We start from the raw sequence: 21,156 nt of genomic DNA, 5'->3' as shown, positions 1-21,156 counted from the left end.
AACTTTCACTGTTTGCAAAAAAAAGTGAATAAACAGGATATGTTATTTGGAAAAAAGTACCTGGCGACACTGGGGCAGAGGAGGAAATGTGTGCTGTGCCCTCAGTAACACTAGGTAGTCATCTAATAACGGAGCGGAAAGTGATACTGATCAGCTTGACACCCTTCATGAGGAGGTACAAGCAGGGCACATTAATAAGTGGAATTTAAAGTGCCCTATTCACAAAAATGTAATGGGGGTAGAGCAAGGGAAAATGCTCAACAATTTCCAAGTACCTATTCTCCTTGTCATCAGTTTAATAGTTCCTTGTTATAGTAATGTGTTCAAATTCTTGGCTGATATTATGACTACAGCTCATAGCATAGGATGCATTGCGTCAGTTTGTCTCTTTTGGTGGTGCCCCCCTAGCCCCCACCACAGTCTTTCCCCCTCCCCTCCCTCAGTATCCCCGCCTTTCTACTCGATCTTCACGTTCCCCTTTCCTGTTTCCTCTTCATTCCGCATCCTGTGCTCAGCCTCTTCCCCACCCCACTCAACCTGTGTCTTTATCTTTTTCCGTAGCTGGTCCTGGCTGAAGGCTCAGCATCTGACGGGGGCTCACAGTGTGCAGACAGTATGTCAGAGTTACCACCCCCCATCGAGAGGACCGGAGGCATCGGCGACTCCAGGCCACCATCCTTCCAGTAAGAAATTTTTTTTTTCAAGTTCTAGAGTGGAGCTTCTCAGATTGAGGAGAAATATCGGACAGCGTCTGCCCTTACTCTGCTCCAATACATGTTTCCACCCGAGGGAGTGATGGTCATGGGATGAGAAGCAGCGAGCTGACTGACAAACTTCTATCCCTACACTTTAATCCTTTCTTCCTCTGCCCTTGGTCTCTATGGTATCATTCCAGGTTTCCCAATGGATAAGTGGATTTTTGTACCCTGTCGGGGATGGGTTGTTGGGGGGAGGGGGCAGTGGTGGGGTTGGACATAAAACTGGGTGGTACGCTGTGGCCATGGTACGCTGTGGCCACTGTTCCCGATGCCTACCAGCCCACCCCTGCTGTTGTAATTTTACCAGTGGCGGAGAAGGAGTGAGGAGGCTTGCTTGCCCAAGGGCCTTCTCCAGCCGCCGCTGGGATTTTACCCATGGCAGGAGAGGCCTGTGCCAATTGTGCAACCTGCAGGTTTCACTGTTTGGGCTGATGGCTAATCAAGGGGAGAGGGTTGCCCATTTTTGAGACTGGCTGCAACCACAGCAGTGGCCACCACTCCTTGGGACGCTGCTAGGTCCAGAGAGCTGCCAGCCATTTGATTGGTCGGCAGCTCTTGGAGGTAATACTTCTCCTCCAGATCAGGGTGAAAGGCCTGCCTGAAGCCAACTAACATCCAATGACCATTAAATGGTCTGGCGCAAGCCCTTCAAGTGAAGGTGGGCTCACCCTGACTTATGCAGCAGGGGCCAGAAACCATTATCCAGCCCCCCACCGTAAAATCTAGCCCCCACACTTATGATGCTTTACCATTACACTTCTGCAGTGAAAGGATCAATAACTATTATAATTGCCACTTCCTTACATCGTCAGCTGGGGGGGCTCCAGTTTTTTTTAAGCATGAATATTTCAAGGTAATTCATGTTATTCTATGTGTGTGAGCAGGATATAGATAGCAGAGCAGGACTGAATGTAGTCCAGCCCTGACTAAAATCTATAGAAGGGATGGGTTGGAGCTCTTGTATCCCTGTGTCGTAAACTCTATATCCTGTTTCTGTTGCTGAATTCATCACTGTCAGCGTTGTGCAAATGACCTTCTGCCAAGCTATGTTTACTGTATGGAAAAGAAAGATTTGCACCTTCAAAGTGCCTTTCATAACCTCAGGGTGCCTCAAATTGCTTTACAGTCACTGAAGTAATTTTGATGTGTAGGGGTTGTAATGTAGGGGGCAGGGAGGAACAGGATTCCATGTTCATACTGTATTGCTATGTGGTTTCAGTATTGTCTGAATATCGACTCTCAGCACCTTGCCCATTTAGTAACTGTCATGGGGAGAGGGAGGGCTATTGGGGCTACTTGTCTGACTGAAATGCGATGTTTATATTTTTGATTTGTTAGGAAACTTTCAAGCTCATGGTACAGTGAACAGAGGGTTGGATGGTGGGAGATTAGTGAGTAGGCATTCGGGACATGTTCTTGTACTAAGAGCCAGGTGAAAGGCTGAGACCCAAAGCCAAGGTTACAAAGAAAAGGGGAGCAGGTGAAGTAAAGTGGGGAAAAGTGATCAGGTGATGCCAAAGCTTAGGTTGTAAATTTGGGTTTTCTTAGCCTCTAGGTTGTAAGAGGGAGGCAGAGGGCAGTGAGGAACCCCCACAGCTTTGAAGTTCTGGGGAAGAACGTCAATCGGAGACACAGATGGACAGGCCTTGGAATGCGCTCGCAGGGAGGACTAGGTGAGAATCAGTCTGCAGCTTGCTGGGACCAGCTTCTTTTGCTCCTTGTCCCTAGTTCCACACAGCTCCTACTGATGTTGTCTAATGGCAAAGGAGAATTAATAACACTGTGAAGATGACTGACCAGTAGGTGTGATGTGGAGACCTGACTGTGTTAAGTTGTGATCTCCACCACCCCCAGCCCCCCCACTCCATCCCCAGGCTCCTTCACTGCCTTTGTTACTATCTGAGGTGACGTGAAAGGCATCTGGTGCCTGTGGAATCAAGCCCCAGTTTCAGTCAGTGGCTTTGGGGGTGAGAGGATGGTGTAAACTGGACCATGACAAAAGCAAGTGTTCCCTGATTGTTTGATTAGTTCCAGCTTGTGACACTGAAGGGGTTACTAATAGAGTGAGCCTGAGGAAGCTTGGCCATTCCCATTCCTTTCCCAGCGTGTAAAGCAATGTTCTGGATTCAAACTGGGCTGTTTGCTCCCCCTGCTGTATATCTGGAGGAACTGCAGCAAGTGCAGGAACCAGCGAGCACATGCACCTGCAGTGTCATCCCAGAGTTACCAGGAAACGAATCCAGTATTGCTGACCTTCTGACTCGCACCATGTCCCATTCACCCATCACCCCTGCGCTCACTGACCTCTGTTCCCAGTCCCTCAACTCCTTGATTTTAAAATTCTCATGGAATTATAGTCATAGAATAATTTACTGCAAAGAAGGAAGCCATTCAGCCCATCAGGTCCATGCTAGCTCCCCACAGAACAATCCAGTCGGTCCCATTCCCCCACATTACCTCCATAGCCCTGCAAGTTTATTTCCTTCAAGTGCGCCTCCATTTTCTTTTCGAAATCATTGATTGTTTCTGTTTCCACCACCTTCATGAGCAGCGAACTCCAGGTCATTATCACTTGCAGCATTTTAAAAAAAGGTTCGTCTTCGCATTTCCCCGCATCTCTTACCCAAAATATGCTTTGCTAACCACTCTCTCAATATGTTCTGCCAACTTCACAGACTGATGCACATGGATCCCCAGGTCCCTATGTTCCGGCACACTCTTTAGAACTGGACCATTAAGTCTTTTTGCCTCTCTCGATACCTTCTGTCAAAATGCATCGCCTCACTTCTCTTCTTTATGTTCAAATTCCCCCGTGACCTTGCCTCTCCCTCTTCTCTGTAATTTCTTCCAGAATCACAACCCTCCATGATCTCTGGACTTCTCCAATTCTTGCCTCTTGCATGTTCTTAATTTCTTCACTCCATAAACCTCTCTGCTTTTTAAAGCCTATCTCTTTCACCTGTCTTAATATCCCCTTATTGAACTCAGTAGATAGACATCATATGATCCCACTTGCTGCTTCCCTCTCCTGAACACCCTGAGAGTGAGGGCTCTGGAGATGAGTGGTGAGAGGCAGGAAGGGCAGCTTTGACAGTCATTTAAAAGAATTGTGAATTATAACAGCCCCAGTTTGGCACTTCTGCACAATCGGGACCCATGTTTTCACAACTCCAGAGCACTTGGCTTTGGATTGGATCTGGATCTTGAACAGGAACGCAAGTTCAGGAGAGGAAAGTGGCCAGTGGGAGTGTCATGGACCAGGAGGATCAGTGAGAGTTAAGGAGCAGGAAAGACCACAAGTCAGAGGGTCAGGGAGCAGGAGAGACTGCTCCAAGATGGCACTGATCGGGCCACGCAGTCCAACATCAGACTGACTAGTCAACAATAAAAAAGAATGCAGGGCCTCTTAATTGATCGTTAATGCGAAACAATGTTAAATGGGGACTAACTGTAATCTATGGATTGCACAGTGTCACATTTAGCTGCCTACACTGGAACATTCAACCCAGCAAATGCATGCTCCTGATAAGCCTCCTGTCACCCGTTTTACCTTTGTCGGTCAGCATATCGTTCTATGCCTGTCTCCATCATGCAGTTATCTAACTTCCGCTTTAATGCCTCTCTTGCTTTTTCTGTTGTTCACCTGCTGGGTTCTTTGCCTCCTGAGTGCCTGACCGGTGTTACAGACCTAGATGAAGCTTGAAATCCCAGTTACTAAAAGAATAAAGTTACAAGATTCCACTGTTTTAAACAGAAGAACTTTTACCGTATAAAAGCAAAGCAAACAGTCAACCCTATCTATCTTATATTCTAACATCCAGAATTAACGTGACATAAACATGAATTAACAGTCAAACTGTGGTCCAGCATACCCACAAACAGCACATTATATGTCAGGCTCAGCCAAGGCAGATCCCCTGAATTTTCTTCGCAACCCACCTAGATGTCAGTGAGTCACGAAATTCTTTAATACTCTGTCATGCTCCTGAAAGATTTCAGTTCCTCTTTTTCACAGAGGTAGTCTGATCCCCAGCCGACAGCAGCTCTACCCTCCTGGAGTTCTGCAGGTACAGTCTTATCCCAAAAAGGCACACTATTCCAGATTTCTCTCAAATTTGTTTCCAGATCCAACTTTCTTGGTCGCTTTGTGTCTGTGGCCCCCTGTGATGACCAGGCTACACTCTAGCATCTAAACACAGGCACGGTCCCAGTTTCTCAACCACGCTGCTGCCAACAACTGGTTCTGGGCTTTCCTTTGCCTCTACACCCAGCTTCATGGAGCCGGCACTGGCATTGGGTTTCTCTGAGCTTCAATTTCTCCAGTTGCACTGAACAAATACTGCTCCTGGGCTTCTCTGGAGCCCCAACTCCTCACAGCAGGGAGCTACCAACGTGTCCCAGGGCTTCTCTGAGCCCCAGCTACCTCAGCAGCATGGAGGTAACAGCAGCCCATCAGCTCCGTGGAGCTGACCTTCCTCTTTGCCTGCTCCTCACTCACTGGCCCTTGAACTGATCTGTCCTGTTTAATATCTCCCAATAGGGATTGTGCTCCCTCGCTGAGGCAAAGTCCAATATATCAATCCTTGGCACATTCTGTATCTTAACTGTTACTGTCTCCAGTCAACCAGAGGTCACTCCCCACAGGTGTGAAACTTACAAAAACACAGACAAAAAAAAATCCCCCAAAAAACCAGATTTCATCACCCCAGCTCCTGGTCCTCTGGCTGCCTGGTGCATCAAAAGGGCGGTATCTTGATCACTTGCTGATAACCCTCCTTTCCCTGATTCTGCTTGCATTCCAGTCAAAGATAGAGTGAAACAGTGCAGAAGGAGGCCATTCAGCCCATCATGCCTGTGCCAGCTCTTTAAAAGAACTATCAAATTAACCCCGCGTCTTTGCTCTTTCCCTACAAATTTTCCTTCCTTGATGAAAGATGCCTCTTCTTTCCTAAAGGTGCTGCCTATTGTTGGGCTATGGGTACCAGGTACACTTTGATTCCTTCCCCATATTCTTCATATGTGAGCCCAGGCAGTGAGTGTCAATACTAGATTGCACTTATAAAGCACTAGTACTGTAGTTGCTTCACTGAGAGGGTAAGACAGACTAGCCTTGAGTGAAGAGATTGGCACATGTAACTAACTTGAAAATTCAGTGAAAAAGGTGAGACTTGAAGTTTTTAAAGATTGCGAGAGAGAGGTGACAAGGAAGGGATCTCCAGCAAGTGGGATTGACAGGAGTCAAAGACTCTGCCACTGATGGTGGGTGAAGGAGAGAGATTTGGGCAAGCTGGTGTTTACGGGGAGTGGAGGATGGGAGGCCAATTGACCAGGGAATAGCCTGTGATGTGCAGAACGAAAGGGAGGGATAGGCTGCGTTCTTCTGGAATGATCCTTTGTTGGTACAGTGTGCCTGTGTGGCACCAGCTTTTTGGGATCTCTGCTGATAGATTCAGTGCTCCTTCTCAATCCTGTTTGCACCCTCCTGGAAGCTTCACGGTGTGTTTTCAGCTTTGTGTTTTCCAGCAGAGATGGGACATGGCATTCGAAACAGAAGAACACTAAATGTCCAACAGATTATAAACAATATACTGAGCGCCAGGCTAGCTGCTAGTAGTGATCAGCTGCACTGAGAGCTGCTCAGCCATTGCCTTATAAATCCTCCCCATTGCACTCTCACTTTTCTTGTTCCCTTTATTGTGGGTTGCCACAGCAACCGGTTGGAGAACTGATTAGTGTATTGAAAGCCTGGCTCCGAAATTCATCAGAGATTTCACTGAAAACGGGCAACTACACCCATTCAACCCCATCATATTTACATCAGTGGCACCTTCACACCAAATTAACCTGCAACACAGCCCAGAGCTTGGAACCCAATAGACTGTAGCAGCCATGTTCTCAACTGGGTTCACTCTGATTCTTGCTGGGGTTCCAGCAGTCACAAGTCCCTGTCATTTACCTTGCCACATAGTGATCATTCAAAGCATCAAATGTTAGATCCAGTGTTATGCTTCTTTTTAAAGCAGTGCCCCCTGACTTCCCCGTACAAGGAATGAAAGTAACCTCTCCATGAATAATGTCCAGTATTGATTGAGTGTACAATTAGAGTTAGGGTTTCTGGGAATCAGCTTCATTATCTGTTGGTTTAAGACACCTAATTTCCGAAGGGTCACCTCGATCTGCAGTGGTTAGTCTTTCTCTAGTGAGCTGCTGGTCTCGGCTTCCTCCTGAGTTGTTGCATCTGTTATTGCACATGATGGTTTTGGCAATGGACCACTCATTGACAAGAAGCTTTCTTCACAAACAAACTGAAGTTTCTCCACACATTGCTTCACCTGAGCTTTAACTTGTTGCTGTTTCCCTAAAGGTTGACCACTTTCTTGTCAAGTACAGCGTGGTACATCAATAAAGGGTCACTGACCCTACTGTTAGGCAAAGTGAAGAACAAAACAACTATGTACCGTTCAAACAACCATATACACGAACCAGTGATACAGTGATGATTGAACTCGACCTGTGGTTCAGTTTTCAAACTGAAGCCCCCAGAGTGTGGTGGTCTGTGTGGGATCTCCAGAATGTGTTGACTCACTCAACTCTGTTGCTGTGCACTCGTTTAAGAAAAACAGGATCCAGGGTTTTCTGAAGATTGTGGTTTCAAGCCCCACTTGAGCATATAACCCAGCTGAAACTTCAGTGGTGTGCTGGTGGTGCTGTCTTTTGAATGGGGCATTAAACAGAGGCCCTGTTTGCCCTCTCAGGTGGATGCAAAAGACTCCATGGCACTATTTGACAGGGGAGCTCTCCCAAGTATCCTGGCCAATATTTATCCTTCAAACAACACATCTCAAAACAATGCAGTATTTGACCATTATTTCATTGCTGTATGTTGTATCTTGCCATTTCAGATTAGTTGCCATGTTTCTTATATTACAACAGTGACTAGGCTTCCAAAGTACTTCATTGGCTGTGCAGTGATTTGGGACATCCTGAACTTGTGAAAGATGTGACATAAATGCAAGTCTTTCTTTCTAGTTCAATGTTAAAGACTGGGTGACATTTTTTTGCAAGGGGACACTGCCCCTATGTTTAACGTTGCAAAGTTTGGTTTATATATGGGGAGGCCAGTAATTCAGTGTCACGCTGTGCAGTTCCCAATAGTTTAATTGGTACCCACAAGCATTTCTTTGCAGGAAACAGGAGAAAGTCCTGTTCACTTTTGTTAGAATCCTCCACTCTACAAGTAAGGAAACTTTAGTTATAACAAACCTGCGCCTGTAGCCTTGACCACCTGGCTCTGACTGATTCTAGGCTTTCTCAGTTACCGTGTGTGGTTAATGTTCCACCCAGTACAAACTGCGCATAAAGAGAATTCCAGATGAGGCCATAGGAGGGCAGTATGGTACAGGCCACTCCACACATAGGGCCATAAAGGGCATCACTTAAACTGCACACTGTCTGACCTGCTGACTATTGCCAGCATTTTCTGTTTTTATTAAAAAAGGGCATGTTTTGAGTTTTGCATTTGAAATCCATCAGCACTGCTGCTTGCAGTTCAGTGCAATGCTTATGAAACCATGCAGGCGGGAAATGTGTTTCTGGGCAGTGCAAAAGGATGATTGTATAGCACCTGATCCACCCTCTCAGGTGTATTTCAAAGTGCATCACACTCAATGACTTGCTTCAGACTCAAATACAGCTGTACACTGTACATAATTACTCTACACACAGTAACATAGACACACTGCGCACTGACGCACCTGCCCATCACTAGCACTAGTATCCATTGGTGGGAGAATTAGTTTGTGAACTAAGTGCCCCCAGAAAGTCCAGACTCACAATCCAGGAGTGTGAGCTTCAACACTCATTAATCATGTGAAATGTGACAGGCGAGGACACAAAAGATGTTATTTACTCCCCTCCCAGGTGACACCATTATAGGGCAATGGAGGTGTGCTACACCTAATGAGGAGTGAGTGTTGTTCTGCCAAAGTACTTGACCTGTGGCTCAGGTGCCTCCCTCCCCAGTAGGATGTAAAAATTGAGGTGCCGGCTGAAACAGGAGCACTACTGAGGGTCTCAGAAATGCTGTCAGCTACTGGAGAGGCCTGAATATAGTGGGAGGGAGGATGAAAATAATTTATGCCATCTGCCTCTTTGCGTCTTCAGATTATTCCTAGGACTCATCCTCTTTCCACCAACCCAAATCACCTCCCAAAGAATTCTACTGTGCTGAGGGTTTCAACACAAGCTGCAGCACCAATGTGCATGCTCGCCCCAGGAGGAAGGTGAGGCAGTAATGCCTGTGATTCCCTTCTCCAGAGTTCGGCCCAGTTATACTGGTAATGTGCCTACTACAGCTGCAGGCCCCATCCCGCCTGCTTGCAGAATCCCCAAAATCTGAGAACAGGACTGTAGGGAGCTGGGAGAAGGGTGGGGTGGGGGAAGAGACTTGGTGCATAAGTGCTGCACTCCTTTTTCACTGCTGCTCACCGTTGTGATGAGGGGAATCTTCCCAAAAAAATGTTCGCGTGTTTAAGACAGGAAAAGGCCACATGACATAAGAACATATTAAATAGGAGCAAAAGTAGGCCATTTGGCTGCTCAATCCTGATCAGCTATTCAGTAAGATGTGGCTGTTCTGACTGTGAATCTGATTGTGAATTCTGAACCTGCCTAACTCAGCCTTGAATATATTCAAGGACCTGGCCTCCACTGCTCTCTGGGTAGTGAATTCCAAAGATTAATGACCCTCTGAGGGAAGAAATTCCTCTTTGCCTCTGTCTTAAATGGAAGGCCCCTTCTTTTAACACTGTGCCCTGTAGTTCTAGATTTCCCCATGTGGAGAAACATCCTCTCAGTATTTATCCTGTCAAGTCCTCTCAGAATCTTACATGTTTCAATAAGATCACCTCTCATTCTTCTAAACGCCAAAGCAAATAGGCCCAATCTGCTCAACCTTTCGTCATATGACAGCCCCTTCATCCCAAGAATCAGGCTCGTGAACCTTCTCAGAACTGCCTCCAATTCAAATATATCCCTGCTTAAGTAAGGAGGCCAAAACTGTACGCATTACACTGGGCGTGGTCTCACCAACGCCTGTACAGTTGTAACAAGACTTCCCTACTTTTATACTCCATTCTCTTTGCCATAAAGGCCAACATTCTTCTTGCCGCCTTAATTGCTTGCTATACTTGCACGCTAATCCCCATAAGAAGGCAAATTACATGCATCTAATCCACAGAACAGAAACAGGCCATTCAGTTCAACTGGCCTATGCTGTGTTTATCCTCCACATGAGCCTCCTCCCACTCTATCCTTTCCCACCCTACCCTTGTGCATGCAAGAAGCCTCTCGTTAAATATATCAATATTCTTTGCTTCAGTCACTCCATGTGAGTTAGTTCCAAATTCTTACCACTCTATCTAAAGAAATTCTTCCTAAATTCTTTGTGATCTGTTAATGACCATCTTATTTTTAGCCTTTTTGTTCTGAACTCACCCATAAGTGGAAACAGAACCTTTGGAATCCAGGTATCATTCTCATAAATCTACACTGCTCTCCCTCCAAGGCCAATGAATCCTTCCTAACGTGCAATGTCCAGAACTGCTCTCAGTACTCCAGATATGATCTAACCAGGGCTCTATATAGCTTTAACACAAATTCTAACCCTTTGTATTCCCGTCCTATAAATGTAAAGGCCAGCATTCCATTAGCCTTTTGATTATTCCTTGTACTTGTCCATAACATTTTAATGATCTGTGTACATTGATCTTGTTAGGAAATAGAGACAGTTTAAGTAAGTTATATTGGTATTTGTAGGTGTGAGGAATAAGTTTTAGCTTTAATGTTTAAGTTTGATCTGTATTTCTGTATCTGTGTGTTAAGAAAGATCAAATTGAGTTTTAGTTTCACTTTAAAAGGGTGCTTGCATTTCTAATGAGGTTTTTTTTACGACTATAAGCTAAGTTAAACAAACCAGGGTAGAAGAATTGGGCTATTGCCTTGCAACAGGGGTCCAGAGAGGCAGATCCCTCCCACAGACACACAGAAGAGAAACAGTGGTTTATTTTAGAAGCTGTTAGAGTTCATTTGGTTTGAAGACAGCTGTGAAGCAGAACCAGTCTAAAAGGGGGCAGATAGCCAGTCCCAAGCTAAAGAAAAGACTTCAAAATCCAGGGAAGTGGAGGAAGATAAAGTCCCAAGAAGACATTCTAGCCAAAGGAAGGACAGGAACCTGGAAAAGGTCCTGTTAAGTGAAGTTACCAGTGAGAGGCAGAGAGAGAGGCCCCAAACTTCAGATTTAAAGAGACAAAAGCTACAGAAAGTAGATTTAAAGTGTGAACAGCTTGCAAGAGGCAAGAAGGTCCAAAGAGGCAACAGAAGGTTTGTAACTCTTTGTTATGGAAACAATGGTGTACTGTTGACAGCTGAGTCAGAGAGAGAGAGTGAGTGCGTGGAAGACAGCTTGAACGCATGTGGTGACACAGGGAAGAAGAACATTGGAAGGAGAGTTTGAAATCCTGGAGGTGAACCCTTGCAGAAGGCGTCTGAGAGAAAGCGCTGGTTTGGGATAAAATTCAAAAGTGAATTATTGGAGATTGGAAACCCTCGTGTGAAAGATGGAGTTCAGTGAGACTGGTTGGCTCACAGTGTGACAAGCGTCTGGGGGCGGGTGAGTTGAGGAGAGATCCATAGCATCTGGTTGAGGTGGCATCTGTCACTTGGTCTCAGAGTGTGGTGTGTCTGACCACAGGGTGCCATAGATTTATGTGGACTGTGTACTTACTGTGGACATTAGATTGTAACTTGTGTTATCCTGACAAACCTGTGTATACCTGTAAAGGTATAGTTGTGGGTGAAGGAGTGTTGTAATATAGTTCATTTTTTCTTGTTGAATAAATGTTTTATTCTTTTGTTAAAAGCTTATCAGCTGACTCCTATGACTGTTTAGTAGCTACTCTCCACGTATTTAAACAAACAATAAAAATTATGATCTATCAAGCTGGGTTCCACCCTGGGATTGGAGCTTGCCAGGGGTAATCTCAGCTGGGATCGTAACAACCCTTAAATTTCATTGCACCTCCAGTGTTTCTAGCTTTTCACCATTTATAAAGTACCCTTTGCTATCCTTTTAAAATCAAAAGTGGGTGATCTCACATTTGCCTGTATTGAAATTCATTTGCTGCAGCTTTGCCCATCCATGTATTCAATTAATACTTCTCTGTAGTTTTATGCATCCACCACAATGCTGCTATCTGTGTATCATTACCAAACTTGAATATATACCTTTCTATCCCATTATCTAAGTTGTTAATAAATAAAATGAATAGTTAAACTCGGGCCTCTGTGAGACACCATTAGTTACATTATGTCAATTAGAGAACTATAAGTTCATATAAATAACATCTATAGACATTCCGCTCTCCATTACTTTAGTCATCTCTTCAAAAAATTCAATCAGGTTTGTCAAGCATGACCTTTTTACAATTCCATAATAAAAACATAAATGCTGGAAATACTCAGCAGGCCTAGCAGCATCTGCGGAAAGAAAAACAGAATTATGTTTCAGGTCTGTGATCTTTCATCAGAGCCTTTTATAAATCCATGCTGGCGCTCTCTGATCTTATAATTTTCAAGGTCCTGTCTGACCTTTCAGGTGGATATGAAAGATCTGATGGCACAACTACAAATGTAGAGCGTAGCTCTCCCAGTGACCTGGAGAATATTTATCTCTCGACCAGCAACACTAAAAATAAATTACCTGGATATTATCACTTTATCGTTTTTGGGATCTTGTTGTGTGCAAATTTGTGCTACGTTTCCCACCTCACAACAGTAACTATACTTCAAAAGTTCTTCATTAGCTGTGAAGTGTTTTGTGACATCCTGAGGTTGTGAAAGGTGCTACGTTAATAGACGTTCTTTCTTTTTTTTCTCTCTTTTCACTTGAGTCTGTTAAACCAGTGCTCTCTTTTGTCCTCTCCCCTCCCTTACATTCCCCATCCCTTCAGTAGACAGTGACTCATTGGTATGATGTTGGCTGGCACCACCTGTGACCCTCTGGTATCTCACCAAAGTGCTCATCAGATATTATTAAGCAAAACACCTTGTACCTGAAAGGAAGCTGTAACCTCACTGAGGGATTAGATTATAGAGATACATATTTCATGATGAGAAGCCCCTGATTGGGTTCTTGCCTATAACTCACCTCTGGGCACCAATATATATAAACCTAAAAAAAACCCTTGTTGTGATTTGTGTAACATGTGACTATTTCTTTGTTCCTTGGTATATCCAGCCTGATGACTGAACTTTTCCTGTGTTTGCTGTTGATGTTTGGTATTTTGTGTTTAATGCAGTGCTAACACTGCCGGCAGTCGGGACGGACTGGACAATGAAACAGGGGCAGAGTCGATCCTGAGCATCAGGCGAGAGCGGGATCGACATCGACGAAGGAACAGAGAACGAGAGGCGCATGATGACGGTGAGTTAAACACAATGGTTCAGCCAGACAGGGCAATGGAAACTTTACAGCAGGTAATAATCTGCAGAGGATCCTGGAGTTAGGAACAGCAAAATGAATTGCTGTAGCTGTCCTTGCCTGTAAACCCTTGATGCTGTGATGATGGTGCAGATTCTGTCCCGATGATTATATTGTGTGGTGTTTAGCATAAAGGTGAGATGTGACGCTGGTGTAGTCACTGCAGTAAGGGGCAGGTACCCGTTATTGGATGGTGATGATGTCTTCTGACCCGAATGTGTTTCAGCATTGCAGAGTTGGTCTGTCAGCAATTCTTCTCTATAGGTGGGTGGATGCCTGTGATTTTCTCTCACTTGAGATACTGTCACTCAGAAAACTGTCTCTGGGAAATTGCATTGCACTTTCTAATCAGACAGCTACAGCTCAGTGAACTATTCAACCTAGTAAAAGGACAGTGTTGGGGGAAGGAATAGAGTTTCACGTGCTGAGAGCACACAGATTAGAAATATCTATACTCACCCAGGATGGGAACTGGGGATCTTCCTGTCCAGTCCAGTTCATTACTGCACCTGGGCATTTGCTCATTGACTCTGAAATTCTTGCATCATCGATAACAGTAGTACATTCTTCTCGTTCCTGACATTCTAAGGATGATGCATTGGAGAATGTGCTGCTGCTGATATCAATCTGTCACTTTCACTCACTGCTGCTTCAGAAGCTCAGTTGACATATCATAACCTGTGAGGGTTTGGAATTCTGAATGAATGCAGATGTTATTTTGTTAGTCTGGTTAGAAGTCATTAATCGTGGTGCAGTGTGAGGATCCTGACAACACTAATCAGTGAACAGAGAGAGTTGGGAGCTATGAATAACCGTAGCAGCTTGGTCGCTGTGTTATTATTGCTTATGGTGTTTATTTAATATGTTCTCAACCTGAAACCCAATGTACCCAATGAAAGACGCGCACTATTTACATACTGTATTAACTCCTTAAGGAATGTGATTAGACATATTTCCCTATGTAATCTCTCAAATTTGAGCCTAGCTGGAGGATGGTGCCAGTGCTAGCTAGTCTGTAATATCTAGCTGTATAATTATAAGTCTTGCGTCTGACACATTTCTGCAGTTTCACACCTTCAAAGCATCATGCATCCAAAGGTGAAAAAAATTGATTGGTTGCTCAGATGTGATTATTCAAACTCATCAGATGTTTGACTAAACATGAGTGAGTCAAAAGTATTAGATAGTGATAAAAGCAAAGAACTGCGGATGCTGGAAATCCAAAACAAAAACAAAAATACCTGGAAAAACTCAGCAGGTCTGGCAGCATCGGTGGAAAGGAGCACAGTTGACGTTTCGAGTCCTCATGACCCTTCAACAGTACCTGTTAATAAGAAATGACCAGCAAATATGCAACAAGCCAATCTTTCTTTGAGCTCACACCCGTGTGCCAATGAATGCTACACAACTGTCCTAACAAACTGCTGTAATAATCTCTTCATGCTAGTTTTTTTAAATCATTTTTCCTCTCAGATCAGTTAGAAATTGTGACAGTCTAGGCGGACGTGAGGAATGGGCACTTGGACGAGGCATCCAAACACATACAGCCTGTGGAATTGTAGTCCAGAAATGTGTGAGCCCCTCGGGGAGACCCAAATAAATAAATAGTGCTGCATTTTCCCTATGAGTGAGCCCCTTCACTACATTAGAAGATAGTGCACCACAGACAGTAAGTACAAGCTCGGACTCGCAGTGTTGTATTAAAGCAGCAGTTTCTGGTGTGGTGAATTTTTTCAACACCCAAGGTGCCCACTATTCTTGATGGTGCAGAGACCAGCGATTGAACAGACAAAATAAATGGTAAGTTATCCATTTGGCACTTGCCTCTCTGGCTTCTTATACTGTGTTTGAACAGAGATTCTAGCCTTTCTGGATCATTATACTGTGTTTGGAAAGAGTCCTGACCTCTCAGGATTATTTCACTGTGTTTGGACAGAGACATTGACTTCTGAATCATTAGTGTTTTGACAGGGAGTCTGGCCTCTGGATCATTACACTGTGTGTATAAGCTGCTCACAGCCTGCTGCAGGTATTGGGTTTGACAATCACCATCTGTTCATCCGTGGTGCCACATAAACCTCAATGGTGAGAAGAGAGAAGACTGCACACTTACAGCTGTCTCTGCAACTTTTATGTTGGCAGTAAAGTATTGTGAGAGTTGAAATGTACCACTGTCCTGTTTCATTCTTCCCCAGCTCCGTGAATTTTTGGGACCAACCACGCTTATCCTGTTCCCCAAGTGGTGTAACCTCAAGGATTGCTGATAATGCTAACCCCCAGAAGAAGCAAAATAAGAATTAAAATCAGTGGCAGGTTTAGGCAATATTCTGGAACATTCCTCCCAACTCTGCATTTGCAGTCCAGTTTCTGTAGCTTAAGGTTGTAGATTCTGTCTGTCTGGTTGCAAGTCTGTCCAGGTTGGGATTCAAAACAGGATGAAACTAGATGGTGTAATACACACAGAGATGGTGATGACACAGAGCGATGCATTATGAGAGTGGTAAGAGGGTCAAACAGGCTGGTGCGTTACATGAAAGTTACGTGTTCAGGTGGGTGGTGCATTACACCAGAGGGAAGGGATCACACAGGACAGTGTGTTACATGTAGAGGAGGGATCCACATCACTCCACTATACCACACATAGCATGTACTTTGCACTCCCTCCCGCCCGACGCCTGCGCTCCGGGCCCTCCCGCCCGACGCCCGCGCTCCGGGCCCTGCCGCCCGGGCTCCGGGCCCTGCCGCCCGATGCCCGCGCTCCGGGCCCTGCCGCCCGACGCCCGCGCTCCGGGCCCTGCCGCCCGACGCCCGCGCTCTGGGCCCTGCCGCCCGACACCCGCGCTCCGGGCCCTGCCGCCCGCGCTCCGGGCCCTGCCGCCCGACGCCCGCGCTCCGGGCCCTGCCGCCCGACGCCCGCGCTCCGGGCCCTGCCGCCCGACGCCCGCGCTCCGGGCCCTGCAGCCCGACGCCCGCGCTCCGGGCCCTGCCGCCCGACGCCCGCACACCGGGCCCTGCCGCCCGACACCCGCGCTCTGGGCCCTGCTGCCCGACGCCCGCGCTCCGGGCCCTGCCGCCCTACATGGACCAACCTTACCTCCGTGCCTTTGACAACCACTGGTCCCAAATGTCCATAAATCTTGAGGATAGGTGGGTGTGGAAGAGGGTTGTAGCACATTTCAACTCTCACAATACCTTACTACCGACACAAAAATATCTTCAGGGAGACCTGAAAGTGTGTAGGCATCTCTCATCTCACCATTGAGGTTTAAGTGGCAGCACAGATGAATAGATGATGGCTGTCAGACCCATTCCGTTACTGAGATATAGCGCTGGAATTTCACCCAAGTTGAGATGACTCGGGGGCCCTTTAAAAATTGCAGCTGGGACCTGATTAAGAAAATGCCAACCACATTCCCAGGGTTTCTGATTTTCGGAGTGCCTATTAAGGGTGTGTGCTGTTTTGGGTCAATCCTGACCTGGCTGGATCCATTGCAAGTTAGGCATGTCCCAGTCCTCTACAGTTTTCATGGAGTTGGTCCAGGCTTTCAATGAGTTGTGATTCACAGCATATCGCAGGGTGTCGTGAACCATAGTCTCCACGAGGGGACCTTTTAAACATAAGTTCAATATGGTCCTCATGCTCCCATACCAAGGTATTCCCCCCTATCCATCTCTTATGGCCCCTCATGCCTCCATGCCCAGATATGCTCCCTCATGTGCCAAGCTGTGGAACTTCCATGCCCATTGACCCAATATAGAACCAATGAACCCTATAGTGGCAATAGGGTGTGTAAAAATACCTTTAAAAAGCCACTTATTCATAACTTTCCACTGTTTTTAAAAAAAAAGCCCTTTGACACTTGTGTTGCCCTGTAGTAAATGATCCAGGCCCTTTAAAATTTCAGCTGCTAAAACTGTAAGCACTTGAAACCTCTTAAACTTGTGTGAATAAACATTGTGAAATTGACAGCAGAGGTCAAAGAGTCAGAGCTGTCAGACAACAATGTTTTCTCTGAGGCTCAGTTGTTTTAGTTCTTTTTGATGTTTGGGCTCTTAGCCAAGATGAGGCTTTGCTCAGAGCCCAGAAATCCATTAGTTTGTTGAAACACCTGAGCACCAGAGAAACCGTTGCTGGATTGATCTGGCTCTCTGATCTCTGCTGCCAATTGTACAATACTTATTTACACAAAGTTAAGAGGTTTCAAGTGCTTCCAGTTTCAGCTTTTGAAATTTGAAAGGATCTGGATAACTGACTCTTTTGCCCTGTAGTAAAAAGAGTTTTTTTTTAACATGGTGGAAAATTGTGAATGAATGACTTTTTTTAGACATCGTATTGTCACTATAGTGTTCATTGACCTATATATTGAAGAGAACCAATGGGCATGGAAGTGCCAGATTTGGCATTGGGGATATGAGATCTTGGGGAAAGGGTGGAGGGGCATGGCTTGGCATAGTGGGCATGAGGGGCCGTGGGTTGTTTGGGGTTATACTTTGGCATGGGGGCATGAGGGGACCATGGGTGGGGCATGGGGCGTTTGCGGGATTGAGGGGATGTGAGGTCTTTCTACTTTTATTTTAACAAGTCCTAGAGCACGAAAGTGGGCTTTTTAAACAGCCCACCTCTGCACCCGGCAGCTGCTGTTGCTCCCTCCAATCTTTTCCTGGGTTGGCTGGCCCATCTCCAGCCCATACACGCCCGTCTGCAATGAAAATCCCATCCTTGTGGGCACTTTCTTCAAAGGTGGACAGGCAGAGCTGGGAATTTTCCAACTCCTACCCACCTCGAGAATGAAAACCCAAGCCATTAAGTCAACAGCTGGCACTGGGTTAAGACCATAGTTTAAGCTTCACTTACTGGCTGTAGTTTAATGTCCCACCCCTTTAGTTACCGGCTGTAGTTTATGCCCCCACACCCCCCCCCAACCCTCCCACTCCTCAGCCCCAGTTACAGGCTGTAGTTTAACCCTCCCCTCAGTTACAGGCTGTGGTTTAACCCGCCCCTCAAATACAGGCTGCAATTTAACCACTACCCCAACCTCATTCACCCATTCCCCAGTTACGGGCTGGTGTTCTGGCCCCTAGTTATTGCCTGGCGTTACGGGCTGGCGTTCCGGCCCCTAGTTACGGGCTGGCGTTCCGGCCCCTAGTTACGGGCTGGCACTCCGGCCCCTAGTTACGGGCTGGCGTTCCGGCCCCTAGTCACGGGCTGGCGTTCCGGCCCCTAGTCACGGGCTGGCGTTCCGGCCCCTAGTTACGGGCTGGCGTTCCGGCCCCTAGTTACGGGCTGGCGTTCCGGCCCCTAGTTACGGGCTGGCGTTCCGGCCCCTAGTTACGGGCTGGCGTTCCGGCCCCTAGTTACGGGCTGGCGTTCCGGCCCCTAGTTACGGGCTGGCGTTCCGGCCCCTAGTTACGGGCTGGCGTTCCGGCCCCTAGTTACGGGCTGGCGTTCCGGCCCCTAGTTACGGGCTGGCGTTCCGGCCCCTAGTTACGGGCTGGCGTTCCGGCCCCTAGTTACGGGCTGGCGTTCCGGCCCCTAGTTACGGGCTGGCATTCGGTCATGGTTTAGTTGGTAGCACTCTCTCCTCTGAGCCTGAATGTTCTGGGTTCATGTCCCACACCAGAACTTGAGCACAAAAATCAAGGCGGTCATCTAGTGCAGTATCGAGTGGGGGCTGCACTGTCTGAGGTGCAGAGATTTGGATGAGTTGTTTAACTGAGGCCTCAGGTGGACATTTAAAGTTCCCATGACACTATTTTGAAGAAGAGCAGGTGAGTTATCCTTGGTGTCCTGACCAATATTTGTCCCTCCGTAAACATCACAAAAGCAGAATATCTGGTCATTGCCAAATTGTTGTTGTTTGGAGCTTGCTGTGTGTGAATAGACTACCTCATTTCTTGCATTACAACAGTGACTACATTTCAAAAATACTCGTTTGGCTGTAAAATGCTTTGAGATGTCCGGTGATTGTGGAAGATCTTACATAAATGCAAGCCTTTTTTTAAACCCTGCCTGGTTTACGAGCTGTAGTTTAACCAATATTGGCAGGAATATAGACAATTAATATGGAGTACTGTTTGAAAGCAGCATAGTGTGTGCACTTGGTGTCTGTGTTTGTGTGCATGCGCAAGCATGCATGTTGGGGTTTGTGTGTGGGTGCGTGTTGGGTTGCAAGCGTATATTAGTAGGGGTGCTTTTGCGTTGATTTTGTGTGTATTGGTGTATTACCTGCTATGCTGTTTGCCTGCAGTCACAAGTGTCGAGTGCCTTTTGATCTGAAGACAGCTGCAAATGTCAGTGCTTTTTTTTACATTTTGAAAAATATCAGTAAAACTCAATAGCTATCTGGGCTCCTCCTGTTCAATTGATCAGAACTGAAAATTCCTGGTAAGTTCCTTGACTTCTTAGCCTATTCCCAGATATAGAGACCAACAACTGATATTAATTATAAGCCCATGGACTCCTACACCTTGACTACACCTCCTTACTCCTCACTTCTGGAAGGACTCTATTCCATTTTCCCAGTTTCTCCGTCTTTTTCACATCTGTTTGGAGCTGCTAGTCTAGTGCTTGTTTATATGCCTTCCTTTCTCCTCAACCAAGGATTCCTCCACCACACCGTGATTGACAGGGCCCTTGACCGTGTCCAATCTATTTCCTGCACTTCTGTTCTCACCCCTACCCCTTGCTCCCTGAACCACGATGGCATTCCTCTTGTCCTCACCTTTCACCCCGTCAGCCTCCAAATTCTATGATGATCCTCAGCCATTTCCACCACCTCCAGCATGATGCCACATCTCTCTCTGCCCTCCCCTTTCAGCATCCTGAAAGGATTGTCCCTGCTGTGACATCTTGGTCTACCCCATAGTCACACCTCCCCTGCCTCCTATGACACCTTTCTATCCAAGCACAGGAGATACAACACATGCCCTTTTACCACTTCCCTTCTCACCATCCAAGGCCCCAAACACTCCTTTCAAGTGAAACAGCTACTTGTTCTATCAATTTAGTATTCTGTATTCACCACTCACAATGTGGTCTCCTTTACATTGGGGAAACCAAATGCGGAGGAGACCAAACACAGACTGGATGACCACTTTGCAGAACACTTCCATTCCGCCTGCAAGCATAACCCTGATCTTGTTGTCACCGGTCATTTCAATTTTCTATCTTTCTATCCTTGGCCTGCTACATGTTCCAATGAAGTTGAAAGCAAGCTTAAGGAACAGCACCTCATATTTAGACTGGAAACGTTGCAGCCTTTTGGACGCAACATTGATTTCAACAAATTTAGATCATAACCTCTGCCCCATTTTTTTCAAGTTTTTTATGCTAGTTGCTTTTTGTCCTCCTTGTCTCTTTATTTAATCCCTTTACTTTGTGTTTGGATGGCTGCTAGCTTGCCATTCACACCTCTTCTAGACACACCTTTTGTTTCTTTACTTGTCCCATTACTACTCTTTGACTTTCTGCCTTGAATCCTGTTATCATTTAACCTCTCCTGCACTCAACCCTATCACATAGCTCCGCTTCAGCTCATCTGCTGAAACCCTTTTCCATGCCTTCGTTATGTCTAGACTAGACTATTCCAGGGCATTCCTGAACAGCCTCCTACGTTGTACCTTCTGTAAACTTGAGGTCAACCAAAACTGCTGCCAGTGCCTTAATTCACACCAATTCCTGTTCATTCATTACCTCTATGCTTGCTGATTCTATATCGGCTCCTATTAGGGCAGTGCTGTGATTTTAAAATTCTCGTTTTCAAATCCCTCCATGACCTTGCTCCTTTCTACTTCTGTAATCTCCTCCAGCCATGGGATATCTGCACTGCTTTAACTCTGGCCTCTTGAGCATCCCCAATT

At 46.1% G+C, this 21,156-nt stretch overlaps 1 protein-coding gene across 3 annotated transcripts in view; it reads left to right on the top strand.

Moving 5' to 3' along the window:
• Nucleotides 1-21,156, top strand: part of LOC144690450 (segment polarity protein dishevelled homolog DVL-1-like) — a 119,100-nt gene that overhangs the window by 48,575 nt on the left and 49,369 nt on the right. For all 3 annotated transcript variants that reach the window (XM_078557966.1, XM_078557965.1, XM_078557964.1), the window contains exons 3-4: nt 562-683; nt 13,115-13,239. In XM_078557966.1, coding sequence (XP_078414092.1) covers nt 562-683; nt 13,115-13,239 — 247 coding nt within the window. The remainder of the gene's footprint in view (nt 1-561; nt 684-13,114; nt 13,240-21,156) is intronic.

Source organism: Cetorhinus maximus, chromosome 15 (genome assembly GCF_964194155.1).
Source record: "Cetorhinus maximus chromosome 15, sCetMax3.hap1.1, whole genome shotgun sequence".
NCBI classification, from domain to species: domain Eukaryota; kingdom Metazoa; phylum Chordata; class Chondrichthyes; order Lamniformes; family Cetorhinidae; genus Cetorhinus; species Cetorhinus maximus.
This window is presented reverse-complemented; position numbering and strand designations above follow the sequence as displayed.